The sequence below is a fragment of the Sinocyclocheilus rhinocerous genome, unplaced genomic scaffold (genome assembly GCF_001515625.1).
Source record: "Sinocyclocheilus rhinocerous isolate Xijiao unplaced genomic scaffold, SAMN03320098_v1.1 scaffold601, whole genome shotgun sequence".
Classification (NCBI taxonomy): domain Eukaryota; kingdom Metazoa; phylum Chordata; class Actinopteri; order Cypriniformes; family Cyprinidae; genus Sinocyclocheilus; species Sinocyclocheilus rhinocerous.
The window spans coordinates 589,210-608,772 of NW_015656605.1; the positions used below are offsets into that span (position 1 = coordinate 589,210).

At 39.7% G+C, this 19,563-nt stretch overlaps 1 protein-coding gene across 1 annotated transcript; it reads left to right on the plus strand.

The window, feature by feature from the left end:
* The first annotated feature begins 216 nt into the window (after positions 1-216).
* Positions 217-11,994, plus strand: LOC107720438 (importin subunit alpha-3). Its single transcript, XM_016528135.1, has 17 exons — positions 217-477; positions 1,373-1,417; positions 1,500-1,589; positions 1,700-1,729; positions 3,095-3,147; positions 3,262-3,357; positions 3,445-3,530; positions 4,246-4,332; positions 5,297-5,466; positions 7,234-7,278; positions 7,354-7,485; positions 7,594-7,722; positions 8,420-8,524; positions 8,718-8,789; positions 8,869-9,031; positions 9,720-9,814; positions 10,047-11,994. The coding sequence occupies exons 1-17, from the start codon at positions 409-411 to the stop codon at positions 10,143-10,145; spliced, it is 1,566 nt and encodes a 521-aa protein (XP_016383621.1). The 5' UTR covers positions 217-408; the 3' UTR covers positions 10,146-11,994.
* Positions 11,995-19,563: the final 7,569 nt, after the last annotated feature.

The following is a 19,563-nucleotide window of genomic DNA, read 5'->3' on the forward strand; positions in this document are numbered from 1 at the left end:
ATAATAATAATAATAATAATTCTTATTCTTAACGATATTCTATTTGTATAGCAATGAAGTAATTTGCAGTTCTGTAAGAAAAAAAAACAAACATACAAAAAAAAAAAACATTGGTTTGTTTTGCGATCACTTCAAAAGGATCTTCTAAAAATAACCAAAACGATGAAGGCTGTAATCTAAAATAATGTAAAATAAATAATTTACAGCACAAACGGCATTCGTCGACACAGATTCGGTTTGGTGATATAACGTGTCGTTCACTCCCCGCTCCACCGGCAATCCCAGCATACACCGCGCCTCATTAGCATAAAACATTCCGGTATCTACAAGAGCCGAGCGAACACAGGCAGCTCCGGAGAGCTACGAACGCGTCTGAATCAAACATAATATTAACGCACAGCGGCGAACATGAGCGACAGCGAGAAACTGGACAAGCAGCGGCTGAAGAACTTCAAGAATAAAGGGCGCGATCTGGAGGTAAAGCCGCGCTGTGACGTCGAGCAGATTTACAGCCGCTTCCCGAGTAATCCTCCGCTCCCGAGAGCTCGTATCGCGCCGCCCGCCAAATGTGCTCGGATTTGAGCCTTCATGCGAGAATGGTGTGGATAAATCAGTCGGATTTGTGATTAAAAAAAGACGTTAGCCGCGCGGCTAGTTAGCCGTGTTAGCCGTTAGCCTCGAGCTAGCGCACGTCGCAGCTCTTCATTAAAGTGTGTGTTTATTAACAGCCATCAGAATGAGCGCTGGGAGACGCTCGGATTGGGCGTGATTAGTGATTCTGGACTCAGTTTGTGTGGTTGTGATGTCCGAGTCCTCGCAGAGCACATCATGCGAGTGTTAGCATGAGCTCTCTGCCGGCCTGCTGAACGATAACATCCTCCAGACGCGCTTCTGCGTCGTGTTTGTGTTCACACGCCTCATACAGGCGCGTTGTAAGCAGTCAGTGTGGTTTCTGGGGTCGGTATGATTGTCTCTTGTGTGAGTGTTAGCAGCGAGCACAAAACAGCGCCCTGGATGCATCACTTCAACTTGTGTTTGAGACTATTGATTGGCTTTCTCATGCATTCAGGTTTGGCTCAATGACCCTAATTGTGGTCTATTTGTAATAGTCTTGCAATACACAGGTGTTCACCAGAGGCCTCTTATCATTTGAAGCTCAATCTAAGTGAAGCAAATTGTATACACAACACAGATTTTTCAGTGTTGATAAATAAGGGCTGGAAACACTGACTGACATTATCAGGTCAAATGATCTCTGTGTAGGTTGGGTGGGTCACTATAGACTTGCATACAGAATTGAGTTGATTGTTTAATCACAGGGCATGTGTGTGTGTAATTAATATTAATTATCATTCTGGTTTCTCCTGTACAGACGATGAGAAGACAGCGGACGGAGGTGGTGGTTGAGCTCAGAAAGGTCAGACCTGTTCACACTTGTTGTGAATGTAAGGGAGTGGACTGACCAGAACGCTTGCTAATACCTGCTGTGTTTCCCGCAGAATAAGAGAGACGAGCACCTGCTGAAGCGGAGGAACGTGCCGCATGAGGATGTCTGTGACGATTCTGACGCGGATGGAGATTTCAGAACTGTAAGGACTCTTCTTTTTATCAGATTATTTCTTAATTTAATGTTTATGCAGTGTTTGAACGGGTGAATTCAGTTTAAAGTAATTACTGTAATTTTTTTTTTTTACAATAGCAAAACACTTCTCTTGAAGCAATAGTGCAGGTAAGTCATGCATTTAAATAAAAATTTAAAATATCACTCTAATGAGTGAATCTCATGAAAATGCCTGACTCTTTCTTCACCTGTAATCAAAAAACAAAAAAATGGGGAATGAAACTGATGCTAGTTTTAGGACCATTATTTATTTCTTTTTAAATATTTCGAGTCTGTGTAACATTATTACATGGGTTGATTCCCTTGAACAGTGTAGTGCTTCAGTTCTGTGGCGCTACAAAACATTTCTTTACTTCCTGAGCCCGAAACAGCAGCATCAAAAATGCAGTAAAAACAGTAATATTGTAAAATGTTAAAATATATAATTTTTCTATTGAGTCTTCAGTGTCACATGATCTTCAGAAACCATTAATATGCTGATTTGCTGCTCAAGAAACATTTCTTATTGATGTTAAAAACTGTTTTTGCTTTTAAAAATGTATATTTACAATTTTTTTAGTTTTAAATAATATTTTGCTCCCAACAGTTATTTAATATTTTTGTCGAAACTTTGGAGTGTTAAAATTAAAGTAACAAATTTCACAGTTACCTGCATGTTGAATAGAAATAGTGTAGAATTTGATTTTTTTCTGATTTGTCTTTTTTTTTCTTTTCTTTTTTAACTACTCAAAATCCTAAGTTTATTTAGATTTTCTAATGTGACCCTTTAACTTCACTTGGTGTGGCTGCTTATCTTTGTGATGTGTGTGAAATGTTAAAGTCTCCGTATATCCAGCTGATAATCTCGAACATTAATCGCAGTAACTTCTTTATACGGAAAGGTGAAAGCAACAAATACAGCTGAACAAACCGTGAGCTTTAATCCACTCAATCTAGCAGCACAACTGAAGAGAGATGGACTGAACTTGTAAAGTATGCGATGCACAGTGCTCTGGAGTTGTGCTTTTCTGAAGACCTTGATCAGCTGCTTCAGGTGTTTAACTGGCCCTTCAGGAGCAGGAGCCTGTTTACACTTGACCACCGTGTTTTCTTGGGTTGGATGGCTGATCGTGAAAAGACCGGGTGTAAATGCTCTTGCATTCGAGACTGATTGCAGTCTGACCTCACAAACCGTTTCAGGAGATGCTTTGAGATGCAACTGGACGATTATAACTGCGTCTGGTTGTTGAAGCCATATATGTAAATTTTACTCCTCACAAAACAGCAAAAATGATTACAGCTAGCTGTGCCATCATAGATGGTTACACACTGACTAAATGAATGATTCTGGATTTCCTCCTTTGACTAAATGCTTAAGACTCATTGACACGGATGTTTCATGAGATTCACTCTAATAGCTGTTGCAAGTGACTTGTACAGGACATGCACGTTTCCCTGTGTATAATGAGACGTGATCATTGTGAATGTTTGTAGAATGCGACCAGTGATAACCAGGGCATTCAGCTCAGCGCCGTTCAGGCCGCCAGGTGCGTAACCGCTCACATTCATCATGATGTTTCATTGTGTGTTTGCTGAAGTATGTGACTGATGGCAGTGAGCACCGATAACCTGTGACACTTCCTGTTGACCTCATCTTGCAGGAAGCTGCTGTCGAGTGACCGCAACCCTCCTATAGACGACCTGATCAAGTCTGGGATTCTGCCCATCCTGGTGCACTGTCTGGATCGAGATGACAAGTAAGACCCGTGTCACATGACTGATTGAGTCGCTCTGTTAGGAGTCTGTGCTAATCTTTTGGTTTTTGTCCCCTCTCTGTTCTGTAGCCCATCTCTGCAGTTTGAGGCGGCCTGGGCTTTGACCAACATCGCGTCGGGCACATCTGAGCAGACTCAGGCCGTGGTGCAGTCGAGTACGTGCACCTGATGCTCTCTGCACTCACGCTCGTTCAGAATCCTAGTTCATGCATTGTAGGACACAAGTGTTTTAGCATCTGTTGTGCTGGATAGAAGTTTTCAGTGCTGCCTTCACTGTTTGAGTTCCTGCACGTGTCTAATAGCAGAAACTGACGGGATCATAAGTCATGGTTGACTAGTCATCTAAAAAAAAAGTCAATCAGGCGATTAGGGTTCAGTTTGACTCATTTAAAGCAGCAACTTCTGAGTGTTTTTTATTTTATTTTTTAACCTACTTATGTGCACTTATCTACTTTGACATTCACATAATTTCCAGCATTTTTGTGGACAGAAAATTACTGCATTTTCACCAGATTAGTACTGAGAATGTTTAGTTTTATTATTATTATTTATTTATATATATATTTTTTTGTATGATTAAGTGCACTCAAACATTTTTTTGTACACAGACCACATACAAATTGCATATCACATTTGCAGTACAATGTTTTTGGCCAAATTGTGCTACTGTTATATTGCAGATTTAGGTTGTCTGGGTTCCGAATAACAATCTGAAAATGGTAACTACAGTTGACCAAAAAGAGAAATATTTAAAATGTTAACACACAAAAAGTTAGTGGTATGTGTCACAGTTAACTATCAGCCAGAGTGTAACTATGTGCAGTCTGTTCACCTGCGTGTCTTATTCTTTATCTGTGTGATTATGTGTAGATGCGGTTCCTCTGTTCCTGCGTCTGCTGCATTCTCCGCATCAGAACGTGTGCGAGCAGGCGGTTTGGGCTTTAGGGAACATCATCGGTAAGTGATTAACACTACGTGAGTGTTACTCTATGTACTGGAGCATTATCATGAGCTGATTATTAAAGATCCAGCTTGTAGGGTCCTATGAAATCAGTTTTATTTTTCCCAAATTCCGTTTTATTTTTTTCCGTTTTAATTTTTTTGGATTGTTGTTTGTTCTGTTTTCCATTATTGTCTAGATTCCATTTTAATGGTTTCATCTCTAAATAATAGATTTTATAAGAAAAAAAATATATATATATTTTATTCTTTTTTCAGAAATACTTTGTGTATTTTTCTGGTAAATATTCCTTAAAAGATAATGTTTTAATAATTGTAATATAAGTAGTACTACCATTACATTAAGTAATATATTTCTGTCACAGTTTCTTCAAGTTAAACCAAACTTTTATTTTGACGGGTTGCTGTTAAGACATTTAAGTTTAAGTAAAATACTCATGAAGTGACTCTCAGAGCAGTTCTAGAGATTGTTTGTTCATGTGCTCATATATTATTGAGGCGGCACGAAACGAAGCTGCACGTCTGCGCCATTAATTCACACAGACACGCATAATTCATATTTAAATAGTATTTAGTCCATATTGCGTTTTGATGTAAGTCCAAAATTTGGCAAATTCCGTGACATTCTGTGTTATACACTAAATTCCATCTTTATGACTGGATTCCGTGCGCGTTCTCCACATCACAGAAATCACAGCCCCATGCATGTAGCATTTTGAGTTTCTGATGGTAGGTCATTGCCACACCATTCATCTCAGCGGTTGTGCTTCTCATCCTGATTGTCATGTGATTCGGCTCATGTTCACACTCATGGTGAAGCGGTTTGTCTGATGTCAAACACGGTGTAAAGCGGCGCTCTGTAGCAGCTGAAGGGGTTGATGGGTGCTCATGTTTCGCTGGTGGTGTTGGGTGTCATGATTAGGAGTGCTGTGTCAGATGAATGATCGCTGTGCTGTTACAGGTGACGGTCCTCAGTGCAGAGATTATGTCATCAGTCTGGGAGTGGTTAAGCCGCTCCTGTCCTTCATCAGCCCCTCCATACCCATCACCTTCCTCCGCAACGTCACTTGGGTCATGGTCAACCTGTGCCGCCACAAGGACCCGCCCCCGCCCATGGAGACCATCCAGGAGGTATGAGAGTGACGCATCTGTGATCATAGAGTGAGCTTGTACCTGAGCGTTAGACAGGCAGGGTTCATACGGGTGCACATATTGTTAAAACGAAGACTAAATCCTGGAGTAGCTTTCTGTAATGTCCGCTTTTACATTATTGAAGAGTGCGCTTTCAAGCCATGTAAAGGGTTAGCCGTAGAGTTTTATTAAGGCAATTAAGTTTGCTTAAAAGGATAATGAAAATTACCCCATAATTTACTCGCCCTCAAGCCATCCTAGGTGTGTATGACTTTCTTCTTTCAGACAACTCCAGTCAGAGTTATACTAAAAAATGTCCTGGCTTATCCAAGCTTTATAATGGCAGTGAATGGGTGATATTTCTCAATAGTCCAAAAGACGTCAAATAAAGCACATCCAACCTTAATAAAAAGGGTCCCACACGGCTCCGGGGGGTGAATAAAGGCCTTCTGTAGCAAGTCAATGCGTTTGTGTAAGAAAAAAATCCATATTTAAAATGTTATAACCAGTAATCTCTAGCTTCCGCTAACTGTTGTACGCGCGTACACAATAGAACGCCGTTCCGGCGGATGACGTGGGATGTAGCGTAAGGTCCGGTGAGAATATGCTAGACTTGTGAGAAAGCAGCAATTACTAATGCAAAATGTTATGAGTAGTGTTTTAAATATAATTTTGAATTTAGAAATATGAAATGCTTTTAAATATGATACTAAAGCCTCCTGTAGGTGGTGGCAAGTGACTGCTTGCTTTTATGAATGGGTCATTGCATCATTCACTCAACAGAGTCATTCAAAAATGCCAATTCATTCATGAGTGAAGACGTTGTGTATTGATCAGAGACGCGCATCGGTATTGCTGTGGTTGTTTTTGAAAGTGTTTTTGTTCGAAACAGAACAGACATTGACAATATTGTTTGAAATTTAATTATCTTCCAGTTTAAGTTGTACAATATCAGAATCAAATTTGCAGTTGTCTTGATAAGCAGGAAAAATAGCACTCTTGTATTTTGGAGGCGTTTATATTTATTTTGGTGATATTTTGCTGTTAATTTCCATCCCTGATCTACATTGACCAGTGACTCTTTTTTTTTTTTATATATATGTTGAACACATTGGCGTAATGTAAGAGTATTACTCGGTCTGTGAACAAAAATGAGTTCAATATCAATCAAAACTCAAGAGTTGAGTATCTCTCTCTGGGTGTTGTATTCATGCGCTCAATGGATGTGTTTGCAGTAACTTATAGTACTGAGCGCTGCAAAGCACACTAAAAGCCTTCATGCAGTCAGTGTAGTGTTTACCTTAGTGTAGTCTACTCTTCAGCACAATGGGAACCGCAAAAACTTCTATATAGCAGACATTCTTATAAATGTCAAACATAACTGGATTAAACACTAGCAGGTCTTTCCCTTCACTAAAAACTCAGTTTATTCTCCTTATCCAGTCCTGTGCAAAGCATGCTGGGAACTAGAAATCTACTACTAAATTCCTGGTTCAAGAATTACTATAACTTTTTTTTTTTTTTTTATAATTTTTTTTAAAGAAAATCCATTAACGCAGAAATTTGAGTTTGCACACAAAATCAGGGTAATGTAATGATCCACACTGTCAACAGAAGTCATCAAAATGTTGGCAACTTAAAAGTTTTAAATATATAAATGAGAATTTTTAACTTGCAGCTATGCATATAAGTTGTGGTAACTGAGTTTAAAGACTCATGCTAATAGTAGGTATAAATGGAGCTGATCTTGTGTGTGTCTTCATACAGATTCTTCCTGCGCTGTGCGTGCTCATCCACCACACTGATGTCAACGTAAGTGCTGCTCTCGCTCCTCGCGTGTAAATGCACCGCTCGGGTGGCAGATGGGTTTAACTGTGTTCTGTGCAGATCCTGGTGGACACGGTCTGGGCGCTGTCCTATCTCACCGACGCTGGCAATGAGCAGATCCAGATGGTCATTGATTCTGGGATCGTACCGTACCTCGTGCCCCTACTGAGCCACCAGGAGGTCAAAGTTCAGGTACGGAAGAGCCTTTGGTATTGATGTCACTTCAGAGACGTGCCCTGCACTCATTTAAGTGTTTAGCGTGATGAGTAGCGCCTCTAATGTTCTGCTTTATGCCTCTAGACGGCAGCTCTGAGAGCGGTGGGGAATATTGTGACGGGAACTGATGAACAGACTCAGGTGGTGCTCAACTGTGACGCTCTGGGTCACTTCCCAGCCCTCCTCACGCACCCCAAAGAGAAGATCAACAAGGTAACAAGTGCCCGTGGTGAATCTCACAACATCCGCAGGTCACATTTCACCCCCAAATCTTTAGGAAATGGCTTTGCTTCAAGTAAATGTAAGAGTGTATTTTTCGTATCGATGAGGGTTTTTAATTACTTCTGGTTACAGTCATAAGTGTTTTGAGGGTTAATTGTATTTTTAACACGCTTAAGCTTGTTTTTAGGGGCCAGTACCATTTTCTTTGTGAAACGTTTGTTGTATTTATTTTGGGGTGAAATGCTGATCTTTGGATGCTCCCAAAAGTAATATCAAGGCATAAATGATGTGCTTTGGTGTTGGATATGATGACAGCTGAGCTGTGGTGCTGGTGTGTGTGACAGCTGAATAGAAACAGTAACATAGTGTTTAGATTAATGTGTATTTTAAAAAGTGTATTTTAGCTCTGTATAGTGTGTGTGTGTGTGTGTGGCTGATGGGTGGGGGTGTCAGAGATCAGTGCTGATACAGGAGTGCATCTGAGGCGGCCGCTCACACCGAGGCTTCTCTGCGGTCTGGCTGATGATTAGAGCCTCAGTATCATCCTCACCCTCAGCCGCCGGCGCCACAATCTCAGCAGGGCCCGTGATCCGTCACACACGCCCTGTGATCTGATCCGACCGCCCGTGTCTCTCTCACAACACTATCAGCTCTGATGCTGAAGTAATGAGTCTGAATGCTTTTGCAGGAGGCTGTGTGGTTCCTGTCCAACATCACAGCAGGAAACCAGCAGCAGGTTCAGGCTGTCATTGATGCCAGTCTAGTGCCCATGATCGTTCTGCTGCTGGATAAGGTGGGTGACCTGAAAACAGTGGCATGTAGAGCTCTTAGAGTGCTAGTAATAGCATATACAGTGTTAATGTAGCGGTAACGGTTTAGTTTTTGCTGTGCTATTAACATGGGTAGAGAATGGTGAATGTTAACTGGTATTGATTTAAATGTTGATGACACTAGTGCTCAATATAACACGACGATGTGTCTCTCAGGGAGATTTTGGCACTCAGAAGGAGGCGGCGTGGGCCATCAGCAACCTAACCATCAGCGGCAGAAAGGAACAGGTGTGTTATACATTCGTACACGTATTATTGCGAGCGTAAAAGAGGGGCTGTGTTCAGATGTTGTGGTCTCGTCCTGTAGGTGGCGTACCTGATCCAGCAGCAGGTGATTCCTCCCTTCTGTAACCTGCTGATTGTCAAAGACGCTCAGGTGGTGCAGGTGGTTCTGGACGGACTCAGTAATATCCTCAAGATGGCTGATGATGAAGCCGAGACTATTTCCAACCTGATCGAGGAGTGTGGAGGTGAGCAGAGGATGAGACGGGTGTAGCTGCTGGCGGGGATGAGAAACACTGCTTTAGTAGACTTATGCATGATGAGCTGTAGTCTAACTTAACTTGAGAACGGCATACCACACTTTAAATTCAGTACAATATATTATCTTACCTGTGTTATCTTATTTGTGCGAAATATTATTTCAAAAATAAAAATATAAAAACTTTAGGACAGGGCTTTGTTCAGTCCATCAGTTGTCGAGTGGATGGAGGCAGTTCTGAAAGTCAGCTTAAGGTCGATTGAAGAAAGAGTTAAATGATTGAAGTTATTCGGTGTACGTCATCAGAGAGAAAGTCAAAAAATTAAACATTTTTAATTTCATGCTGACTTCAAGGTAAAACGTTTTTTTTTTTTAAATAAAATCTAGCCAGATTATTAATTTCAGATGAAAGAAGTCCCGATCTGGTTTAATTAACTTTTTTACCCATTTAAAATGTGTTTTGCTTAATCAAATCAAACAATTTAAAACGGTAGATATTTTTGTAACAGGACTGCAGAATTTAATGCTGTAAACTATAACCTTTATATATATATATATTATATATAACTTTGGTTGAGCACCTTTCACCGATTATTCATTTAGAAAGTCTTAAGCCTCGTTTTTTTTCTCTTATTGTGGCAAGTGTTTTTGAGGATGGCAATCATTTGTTTGCTCAGGTTTGGAGAAAATCGAGCAACTGCAGAACCACGAAAATGAGGACATCTACAAACTGGCTTATGAAATAATCGATCAGTTCTTCTCATCTGATGATGTAAGTTTCTGGATACGTTTCCTTTTTGACATGCATGCTGTAACGGAGCAATAGTGAGAGGAACATTTATATATTTTACTTAGCTGTTAATGTAAACTTTTTTTATTTTTTGCTACCTCTTCAGCGATCCTTCAAGTGATCTTTTCATGAATAGTTAGATCGGTTCTTACAGGCAAATGCAGCTCTCGATGGCGTCGTTCTTTACAACCGTTGGCACATTTCTTTCTTTCAGATTGACGAGGACTCCAACCTGGTTCCCGAAGCGATCCAAGGAGGAACGTACAGCTTCAATTCTTCTACCAACGTGCCAGCAGAAGGGTTCCAGTTCTAGACGCGACGGGAAACCTGGAGTTTTGTTTGTGATGCAGCACTCTGTTCAACATTAAAAATAATTAGAGCGAAAGCGAGCGAGCGAGAGAGAGCGCGAGAGAGTGTGAGAATTATTATATCCGTTGTGCTTGGCTGATGGGATCCAGCTGCATCTGATCCGAGAGAAATTGAGTGGAGCTCCTTCTGAAGGAAGCATCCAAACGGCTTTGAGTGGATGCGAGTGAGAGTGAGTGGCTGACTACTACGTTTCAAAACACGTCCATCTAAACCGAACGCGTGTCTTTTCAACAAAACCAAACCGAACCAATGGGAATAACGAAGACGTCTCACGTGAATAATCTGAGGTAAGAACGCTAAAGGAGAACCTCACCACCAACGCCAACAACAAAGAGACGCGAACACACTTCTGAGGTGGCCTGAGGCGCACGTGTGTGTGTGTGTGTGTGTGTGTTTGAGAGCGTGTGTGTGTGAGTGGCCCCTGAGCTGAGGGGCCGCGTTCATCTGATGTGCTGGAGAACGGACCCAGCAGACCAGAGCCCTCTCTCTGCACTCTAGCGGCACGTCATTGTGCTGCGTGTGCGCAAGTGAATGGACGTGAAGGTGTGTGTGCTTGACTGACTGACTGACTGGTGAAACGCAGGACTGAATGTAACGAACGCAGCAAGTCGACATCGTGTGGAAGGTGACCGATCTGGGAATTCAATGGGAAATTGTGGGATAGCCTGGAAGAGGAGGCTAAATGAATAATAATAAAAATAAAAAAAAAATCACCTTCAATGGAACGACTGGACATCAGTGATCTAAAGAAGACAATGTCATGACTTTAATTTTCCCTTTTAGATATCATTTAGTGTTGATGACACTGGACTGAGCTTTGGGTGTTGCGTCGAGGAGATCGTTGGGGATGTGCATTTTGTCCCAGTGTGCTTTGTTTTTCCCTCCTATTTTTTTCTTTTGGTCTCTCCCCCCCGTTTCAGCTTTTATTTTTCAGTGCTTGTGTAAATACATGTAATACACATTGTGCACTGTTGTACCTTTGCACAAATATGGGCTGTTGTACATTTAGACCTATACCGCTCTGCTTTCACGATGAGTTTCCGCCTTTTCTGTTCTTGGGAATAAATCCAGCTCCATCTGTGGCCCGATGGCTTTGAGCCGTCACGTGATCATGTGAGGAGGTGTTTTATGTGTGAGAGGTTTCAGAAATAGCCTTTTGCATGTTGCGGCATAGTTCATTTTAGTGGGTTTTAGTTTTGTAAGTGTAAGCGGTTTTTTTTCTTTTCTTTATTTTTACAAGTACCTACTGTAATGTTTGTGACTTGTTTTTTTCTGTCCATTTATGCCCCTCACCGTTAATGACCGACAAGCAATTCTCCACCGTTTTGCACGCTGCAGCATTGGAGGAGTGTAAACGATAGCAAGATGGACAAAACTCAAGCTCCTGCTTGTAGTGCAAATACAGAGTCCATCTTTATTTGTAGATATTCGTGTTCAGTGTTGAGCGTGTCTCTGGCGGACTGTGCTGTGCCTTCATCTTAAAGCACGTACAGGTGACGGTATGAAAGCGCTGTTTCTACTATAGGTTTACCATCCTTTTGTTTCTTAATTTTAGTTGACTGTAGAGCTGTCTTTGTTTTGCATAACCTCTTGATGGCTACATTACATTTTATTTACAGCCCACCCTCCCCAACAGCATTCCTTGTTTGCAAATATGTAGTTTCAAAAGAAGAAAAACTAGATGGTATACCTATCCTGTTGGACATAGACTACAGGCTCTGTACCTACTCAAATAAATATTCAAATGTGTCACACTGCTGCCTCTCTGTTGGTGATCTGATCTGAGAGTTTTTAAAGAAGCGTCTGATGGTGGTTTTTAAAATAATTGCTGAAACAAGGAATTGTTTTCCTTCTCAATTTTAATGCTTTTTTAAAAAAATTTTTATGGAGGGCCAAATCTACGAAATAGAATTATATATTAATTATTATAAAAGCATTTGCTTTTCTTTTCCTTTTTTCTGGTCATGAAATCATTCATAATGACTGAGCAGTAGTGTGTAGACAAGCACATCTCATAGACAGAACTTGGAAAACTAAGCAGTAGTTAAGTTTTATATTCATGTTTGAGTCTCATGTCTTTTCAAAGATTTGATGCCACAAGCTCCACACCTGGATCTTTTCCATCGCTGATATCTGAAACTGAACAACACTCACAGGATGCCAGGAATATAGGTGTGTTTATGTAGTACTATAGAATTTAATTGAATTTACTGTAGAAAAGTATACATATTTAGGCCAGTGGTGTTTAGTGTTATAGGAGTGTATTAGGGCAGCATTATGATGTCCATGCACGTGTTTTCTTCCTCCTTGGCCTAATCTTTTTGCGAGCCTAACTTAACTGAAAATTTCATCCAACTTTACAGATTTGGATTGCCGTTTTAATAGTGTAAACTTTTGATCCGGATGTTTTTGTCTGATCATGGTCCCTTTAACCTGTTCTTCTATCTTACCTTGTGTATATATAAAAAAAAAAAGTGGCATTTCTTATATTTTCTCTGGCTGAGCACCTATTTTACTCTCAGGTTATTCTTATCATCTCCACATTTCTTTATGAATGCAGCAGCTTGTTAGGTTTAGTTGATGTTTTGTATCTGGTTCAGTGTGATCTGAGTTTAGTGGGTTTATAGATCTTCTGTAGCTCCACCTCTTCTCAGCGCTGCGCTCGTCATGAAACTTAAAACAATTTAACATCAATTTATTTATTAAAAAACAAAAATTACATGTTTAGGGACCTATGAAGTGTTTTTTTTTTTTTTTTCCAACCTTATGTTTTGTTACCAAATTCTGATTTAGCAGGTCTAATTATTTGAAAGTATAAAAACAAGTTTAATTTATTCTTACAATAGAATTTCTGAGCAAAAAAAATCATAAGGCTGTGTTGTGCATAAAACATTCATTTAATCTTTCTTTGAAGTAATGAAAATTAAACCAATTTTGTTTTTTGGAAAATAAAGGTAATTTAATATTACAATTAAAATATTGAAGAAATATTGTATGATTATTCCTTCATCTTAAAGCACGTACAGGTGACGGTATGAAAGCGCTGTTTCTACTATAGGTTTACCATCCTTTTGTTTCTTAATTTTAGTTGACTGTAGAGCTGTCTTTGTTTTGCATAACCTCTTGATGGCTACATTACATTTTATTTACAGCCCACCCTCCCCAACAGCATTCCTTGTTTGCAAATATGTAGTTTCAAAAGAAGAAAAACTAGATGGTATACCTATCCTGTTGGACATAGACTACAGGCTCTGTACCTACTCAAATAAATATTCAAATGTGTCACACTGCTGCCTCTCTGTTGGTGATCTGATCTGAGAGTTTTTAAAGAAGCGTCTGATGGTGGTTTTTAAAATAATTGCTGAAACAAGGAATTGTTTTCCTTCTCAATTTTAATGCTTTTTTAAAAAAATTTTTATGGAGGGCCAAATCTACGAAATAGAATTATATATTAATTATTATAAAAGCATTTGCTTTTCTTTTCCTTTTTTCTGGTCATGAAATCATTCATAATGACTGAGCAGTAGTGTGTAGACAAGCACATCTCATAGACAGAACTTGGAAAACTAAGCAGTAGTTAAGTTTTATATTCATGTTTGAGTCTCATGTCTTTTCAAAGATTTGATGCCACAAGCTCCACACCTGGATCTTTTCCATCGCTGATATCTGAAACTGAACAACACTCACAGGATGCCAGGAATATAGGTGTGTTTATGTAGTACTATAGAATTTAATTGAATTTACTGTAGAAAAGTATACATATTTAGGCCAGTGGTGTTTAGTGTTATAGGAGTGTATTAGGGCAGCATTATGATGTCCATGCACGTGTTTTCTTCCTCCTTGGCCTAATCTTTTTGCGAGCCTAACTTAACTGAAAATTTCATCCAACTTTACAGATTTGGATTGCCGTTTTAATAGTGTAAACTTTTGATCCGGATGTTTTTGTCTGATCATGGTCCCTTTAACCTGTTCTTCTATCTTACCTTGTGTATATATAAAAAAAAAAAGTGGCATTTCTTATATTTTCTCTGGCTGAGCACCTATTTTACTCTCAGGTTATTCTTATCATCTCCACATTTCTTTATGAATGCAGCAGCTTGTTAGGTTTAGTTGATGTTTTGTATCTGGTTCAGTGTGATCTGAGTTTAGTGGGTTTATAGATCTTCTGTAGCTCCACCTCTTCTCAGCGCTGCGCTCGGTGTCTTCTGTCTTCCGTTTGTATTTCCATAGCATAAAGGCAAGGCAAGGCAAGTTTATTTGTATAGCACATTTCATACACAATGGTAATTCAAAGTGCTTTACTTGTCTTCTGTCTTCCGTTTGTATTTCCATAGCATAAAGGTAAGGCTGTACAAATTTATGAATGAACCGCTCTTTTTAAGGTAGTAGCCTGTTACGTGCATTCTACTCAACAATAGTAATATTTCTGCCCAATGCCTTCAAGTTAAACCAAACTTTTATTTTGACGGGTTGCATGAATACCTTTACATTTCTGTGTGTATATGATACGATGCTAGCTTTACTCAAATGAAACAGTCAAATACTCATGAAGTGACTCTCATAATGTAATGGCAGGGGAAACACTGTCTACATTGATAATATAATACAATTCGATATAAATATCCCACATTTCTGGCACAATACTATGGTGCAGTTTTACTACAGTGAAGCCATGGTAAATCATCAGGTTTTGTAGATTGAAACGCTTTCTGACTGAGGCAAGTTTATTTGTATAGCACATTTCATACACAATGGTAATTCGAAGTGCTTTACATAAAAGAAAAGAAAAATAATAATCACAACAATAAAACAAGGAATTTAAAAACATTGAAAATGATTAAAACAATTGATTTAAGAAGTTTAAAATGAATTTAAGAAAACGATTATACATAGAATATAGTGCAATCAGTTCGGACATCGCACAGTGCTCATTCAATGAATGCACAGCTAAACAGATGAGTTTTGAGTCTGCATTTAAAGGTAAGGCTGTACAAATTTATGAATGAACCGCTCTTTTTAAAATCTTTCCAGTCTACTGACATTCGTTACGACGTCCACTTTGAACATTAGAATGGATATGATAACTTTCGTTAACTCTACAATAAGTAAATCCACTTCACCAGTCAAATACTCATGAAGTGACTCTCATAATGTAATGGCAGGGGAAACACTGTCTACATTGATAATATAATACAATTCGATATAAATATCCCACATTTCTGGCACAATACTATGGTGCAGTTTTACTACAGTGAAGCCATCTTAAATGGGTGGTTGATTGTGATTTCACTTTTTTTAATGTTAGTGTGTAATGTTGCTGTTTGAGCATAAACGATATCTGTGAAGTTACGAAGCTGAGAGTTCAATGCAAACGGAGATATCGTCTTTTAAAATTCTGGCAGTTTAATGCCTACAAAAATGGCTGGTAAGGACTACAACGAGTTACTTCCCGGGTTCATGACATGCTAAACCCCGCCCTCGGGAAGATGCAGCAAAGGGGGCGAGGCCATGCTGCGCTGCTTTAAAGAAGAGAAAAGTAGAGATGCACATAAAAATCTAAGTAGAGAGACCAAGTATACGCGAAAGAGAGCGCCCAAAACTTTGCGTGAAAGAGAGTGACAGTGTGCAAGAGAGACTGAAACTTTGCGCGAGTGTGAGTTCTGTGAGAACTTGTTCTGTGGTGTACAATGCAACCACAGAGAGCGACAGTGTGTGAGAGAGACCGAGTGCGTGCAAAAGAAAGCGACAGTGCATGATAGAGATCAAAACGGTGTGCGAAAGATAGCGACAGTGCGTGAGGGAGACCGAGTGCGTGCGAATGCGCGACAGTGCGCGAGCGAGACCAAAACTATGCGCGAAAGAGAGTGACGGTGTGCGAGAGAGCGCGAGTGTGAGTTCTGTGAGAACTTGTTCTGTGGTGTACAATGCAACCACAGAGAGCGACAGTGTGTGAGAGAGACCGAGTGCGTGCAAAAGAGAGCGACAGTGCATGAGAGACCGAGTGTGTGAGAGAGACCGAAAATGAAGGCTACATTAAATACTAAAAGTCTGAGAGACCGAGTGCGCGAGAGAGACCGAGTGTCTGACAGAAAGCGACAGTGCGCGAGAGAGACCGAGTGTCTGACAGAAAGCGACAGTGCGCGAGAGAGACCGAGTGTCTGACAGAAAGCGACAGTGCGCGAGAGAGACCGAGTGTCTGACAGAAAGCGACAGTGCGCGAGAGAGACCGAGTGTCTGACAGAAAGCGACAGTGCGCGAGAGAGACCGAGTGTCTGACAGAAAGCGACAGTGCGCGAGAGAGACCGAGTGTCTGACAGAAAGCGACAACCACAGAGAGCGACAGTGTGTGAGAGAGACCGAGTGCGTGCAAAAGAGAGCGACAGTGCATGAGAGACCGAGTGTGTGAGAGAGACCGAAAATGAAGGCTACATTAAATACTAAAAGTCTGAGAGACCGAGTGCGCGAGAGAGACCGAGTGTCTGACAGAAAGCGACAGTGCGCGAGAGAGACCGAGTGTCTGACAGAAAGCGACAGTGCGCGAGAGAGACCGAGTGTCTGACAGAAAGCGACAGTGCGCGAGAGAGACCGAGTGTCTGACAGAAAGTGTCAAAAAGAGAAAGAGAGCGACCATACGCGAGAGAGGCCGAAACTTTGCGTGAAAGAGAGCGACATTGTGTGAGAGAGCGTGAGTGAGTTGTTCTGTGAGAACTTGTTCTGTGGTGTAGAATGCAACACTATTATCCTGCGAATTCCAAGATGTTTAAGGAACATTTTATATTAAATTATATGATTTTGTTGCACTGCATTAGATGTTAGTGTAACAATGTACAGAGATATTTCACAGATCTAAACGCTTGTGTGACAGTTTATGAAGAAAGTATGCGATCAAGAAATTTTAACAGCATGGAGCATTGTCATAGGTTATTGGAGGAACATTCTCGTATTCTGTCTAGGATGTTGGACCATTTGAGACACTCAGGTAATTATTAGTTGTAGACATGACTAGTCAACTGTATAAAAAAATGATAGTATCAGTTTAACATTCTCTTTTCATAGGATAATCAAATTTCGTCCACGCTATCAGAGTTGCATGACAGCCTCTCAGAAATGTTATTGCAACTGGAAGTAATCCTCCACCCCCAACTCTCACCAGCAATTCGAATATCTGTGTCTAGGAATGGAGGGCGACCAAGGTGATTGTTCATTTTTGTTTTTAATAAACACATTTCTGATGACAAGCTACCCCAACATACATTAAACAGAAAAATAAACATTTTACTCATTTGTCAGGCACATGCATATCTCCAGCACAGAACATCACTGTTTTACATATGAAACAACCAATATTTTATATGCAATTTTCCTGAGACTAGTGTCAGTGTCTGTATGCTGCATGAATGTATGTATGCAGGAAGGTGACATCTGGTAAGGTGTTTGATAGGGTTATTAGTGCGCAATAGATTTTATGAGGAGAGTTAGATAAAACAGAATTACAATGTAATGAAGATTACCGTATTGTCCCGAATATAAGACGATATTTTTTTCTTGGAAATACATCTGAAAAAACGCGGTCGTCTTATATTCAGGGTCTAGACTTTGACATGTCAATAATACACCCACAACAATAGGTGGTGCCAAATACGCATAAAACGAGTGTGCCATGAAATACGTAATGTAATGCGTGTTGTAAAGATCGCGAGTAAAAACAAAAGAGAAAGAAAAGCTTACAGCTGCATGAGTCGTGACTGTCACGTTAGCCTGATGGGACCAAACTCACTTTGTGATTTTAAAACTTAAGACCGTACCCAGATTTGAAGACTACAGTAAGATTGAACTTCTACTGTTCATAAGATTTTGGTAGGCTACTATTAGATGGATAGCCTAAATGTCCTAATTCAGATGGGCTACCTGTTTTTTTTTTTTTTTTTTAATGGTATATCAAAAAGTGTATATTTTTAAAATGTGATTGTTGGTACATTTTAAAGTGCATCTGGCATAATTTGTACATGTTCGTACGCAGTGGCCTCTCGTGTTCTTCAGGGAAGTTTTGTGGATATCACCGCTTTGGATTACCAGTATTTTTTTTTCTTTGACTGCCATCGACACCATTGTTCCCGTGGAACTTTGTCACATTTACGGACATCAGTGTTCATCGATATCTTCATCTTCATCAACATTCAGCTAAGTTTGTTCCTTCTACAACATACTTCTTGGTCTAAAGACAGAAAACCCAATACAACTTACTGACAGTAATTCATTCCCTCATCTGTGGTTGTTTATTGAAGTAAACTGCATCCGTATAAAATATATTCATTCTTAATGCATTTTGAGCCTTAGCAGTTCATGATTATTCTGAGCCTACATTTACCAAAGTTTTAATCGTATTAAGGAACTAACTGGATCCCCCTATAGATGTATAACTCAAGCCTAAATTTGGTAGTGGTTATATAATTGGTTATATATAAATTAGTGTTGCTGTCAGATAACAAGTCGGTTAATCCACTTATTCTTTCTTTTTTTTTTTTGGCTCAAATTTGTCTCACCATAACAATAAAAAAAAAAGCTTGATATTTTTATTTGAGTTTTGAGAGCAATGTTATGTATTGTTCTGACTGACCCAAACAGAGTTTCATACATAAACGTACAGTACATGTATGTCCAGATTTATTTGCCATGCAGAGGACTTCTGGTTTCGGTTCATATGGAGTGAGCTGTCTTGACTGAAACTCTGTTAAACCTCTAAACAATTTTACGTATAAGAACCTGCAAATTGACAATTAACTCTCATGGCTTTGTTTAATATCAAGTTAAGTAACAACCACAACCATAAAACAGCAAAACTATCAGAAAAAAAAAGAGGACAAGGATTATGATTAGTTTTCAACACAATGCAAACGAAATATCCAAATGAAGAAAAACAGATGAAAATATTCAAAGTCTCAAAAGGTCAAACAATCAAATGAAGATTCAAAGTACAGGCACAAGCTGAGGCTGACTTGCTATTGTCTAATTAAAGGCTGAGCAAATAGCAGTTTTAAGCAACGAAACTATAGGCACAGATGAACTGATTATACTAATCAAACTGAGTTGATAAAGTTCTTAAGGTCATTATGGCCAACCAGGGTAATGTCTCACAATGGGAGTCACTCTGTGTGAATTGGGTTTTACACCATCTACACTGTAATCAATATCTAATCAATACCAAGTCTTAAATTATTACATTATTCAACAGTGAGTTCAGGTCCTCCAGCAGATCATCTGAAATCTGATGACATCTGTAATTCAAAATCGCTGTGTTTGCAGTCTGTTGATTGTGTGAATCTGACGTCTCTTTCATTCATCCTTGCACTGGCATCTAAATG

Bases quoted from the DNA above. Each gene is read 5' to 3' on its own strand.
- LOC107720438 (XM_016528135.1), top strand. From the start codon at position 409: ATGAGCGACAGCGAGAAACTGGACAAGCAGCGGCTGAAGAACTTCAAG. The intron at 4,333-5,296 runs GTAAGTGATTAA...GTGCTGTTACAG, and splicing joins GGCTTTAGGGAACATCATCG to GTGACGGTCCTCAGTGCAGA. The intron at 7,279-7,353 runs GTAAGTGCTGCT...TGTTCTGTGCAG, and splicing joins TCCACCACACTGATGTCAAC to ATCCTGGTGGACACGGTCTG.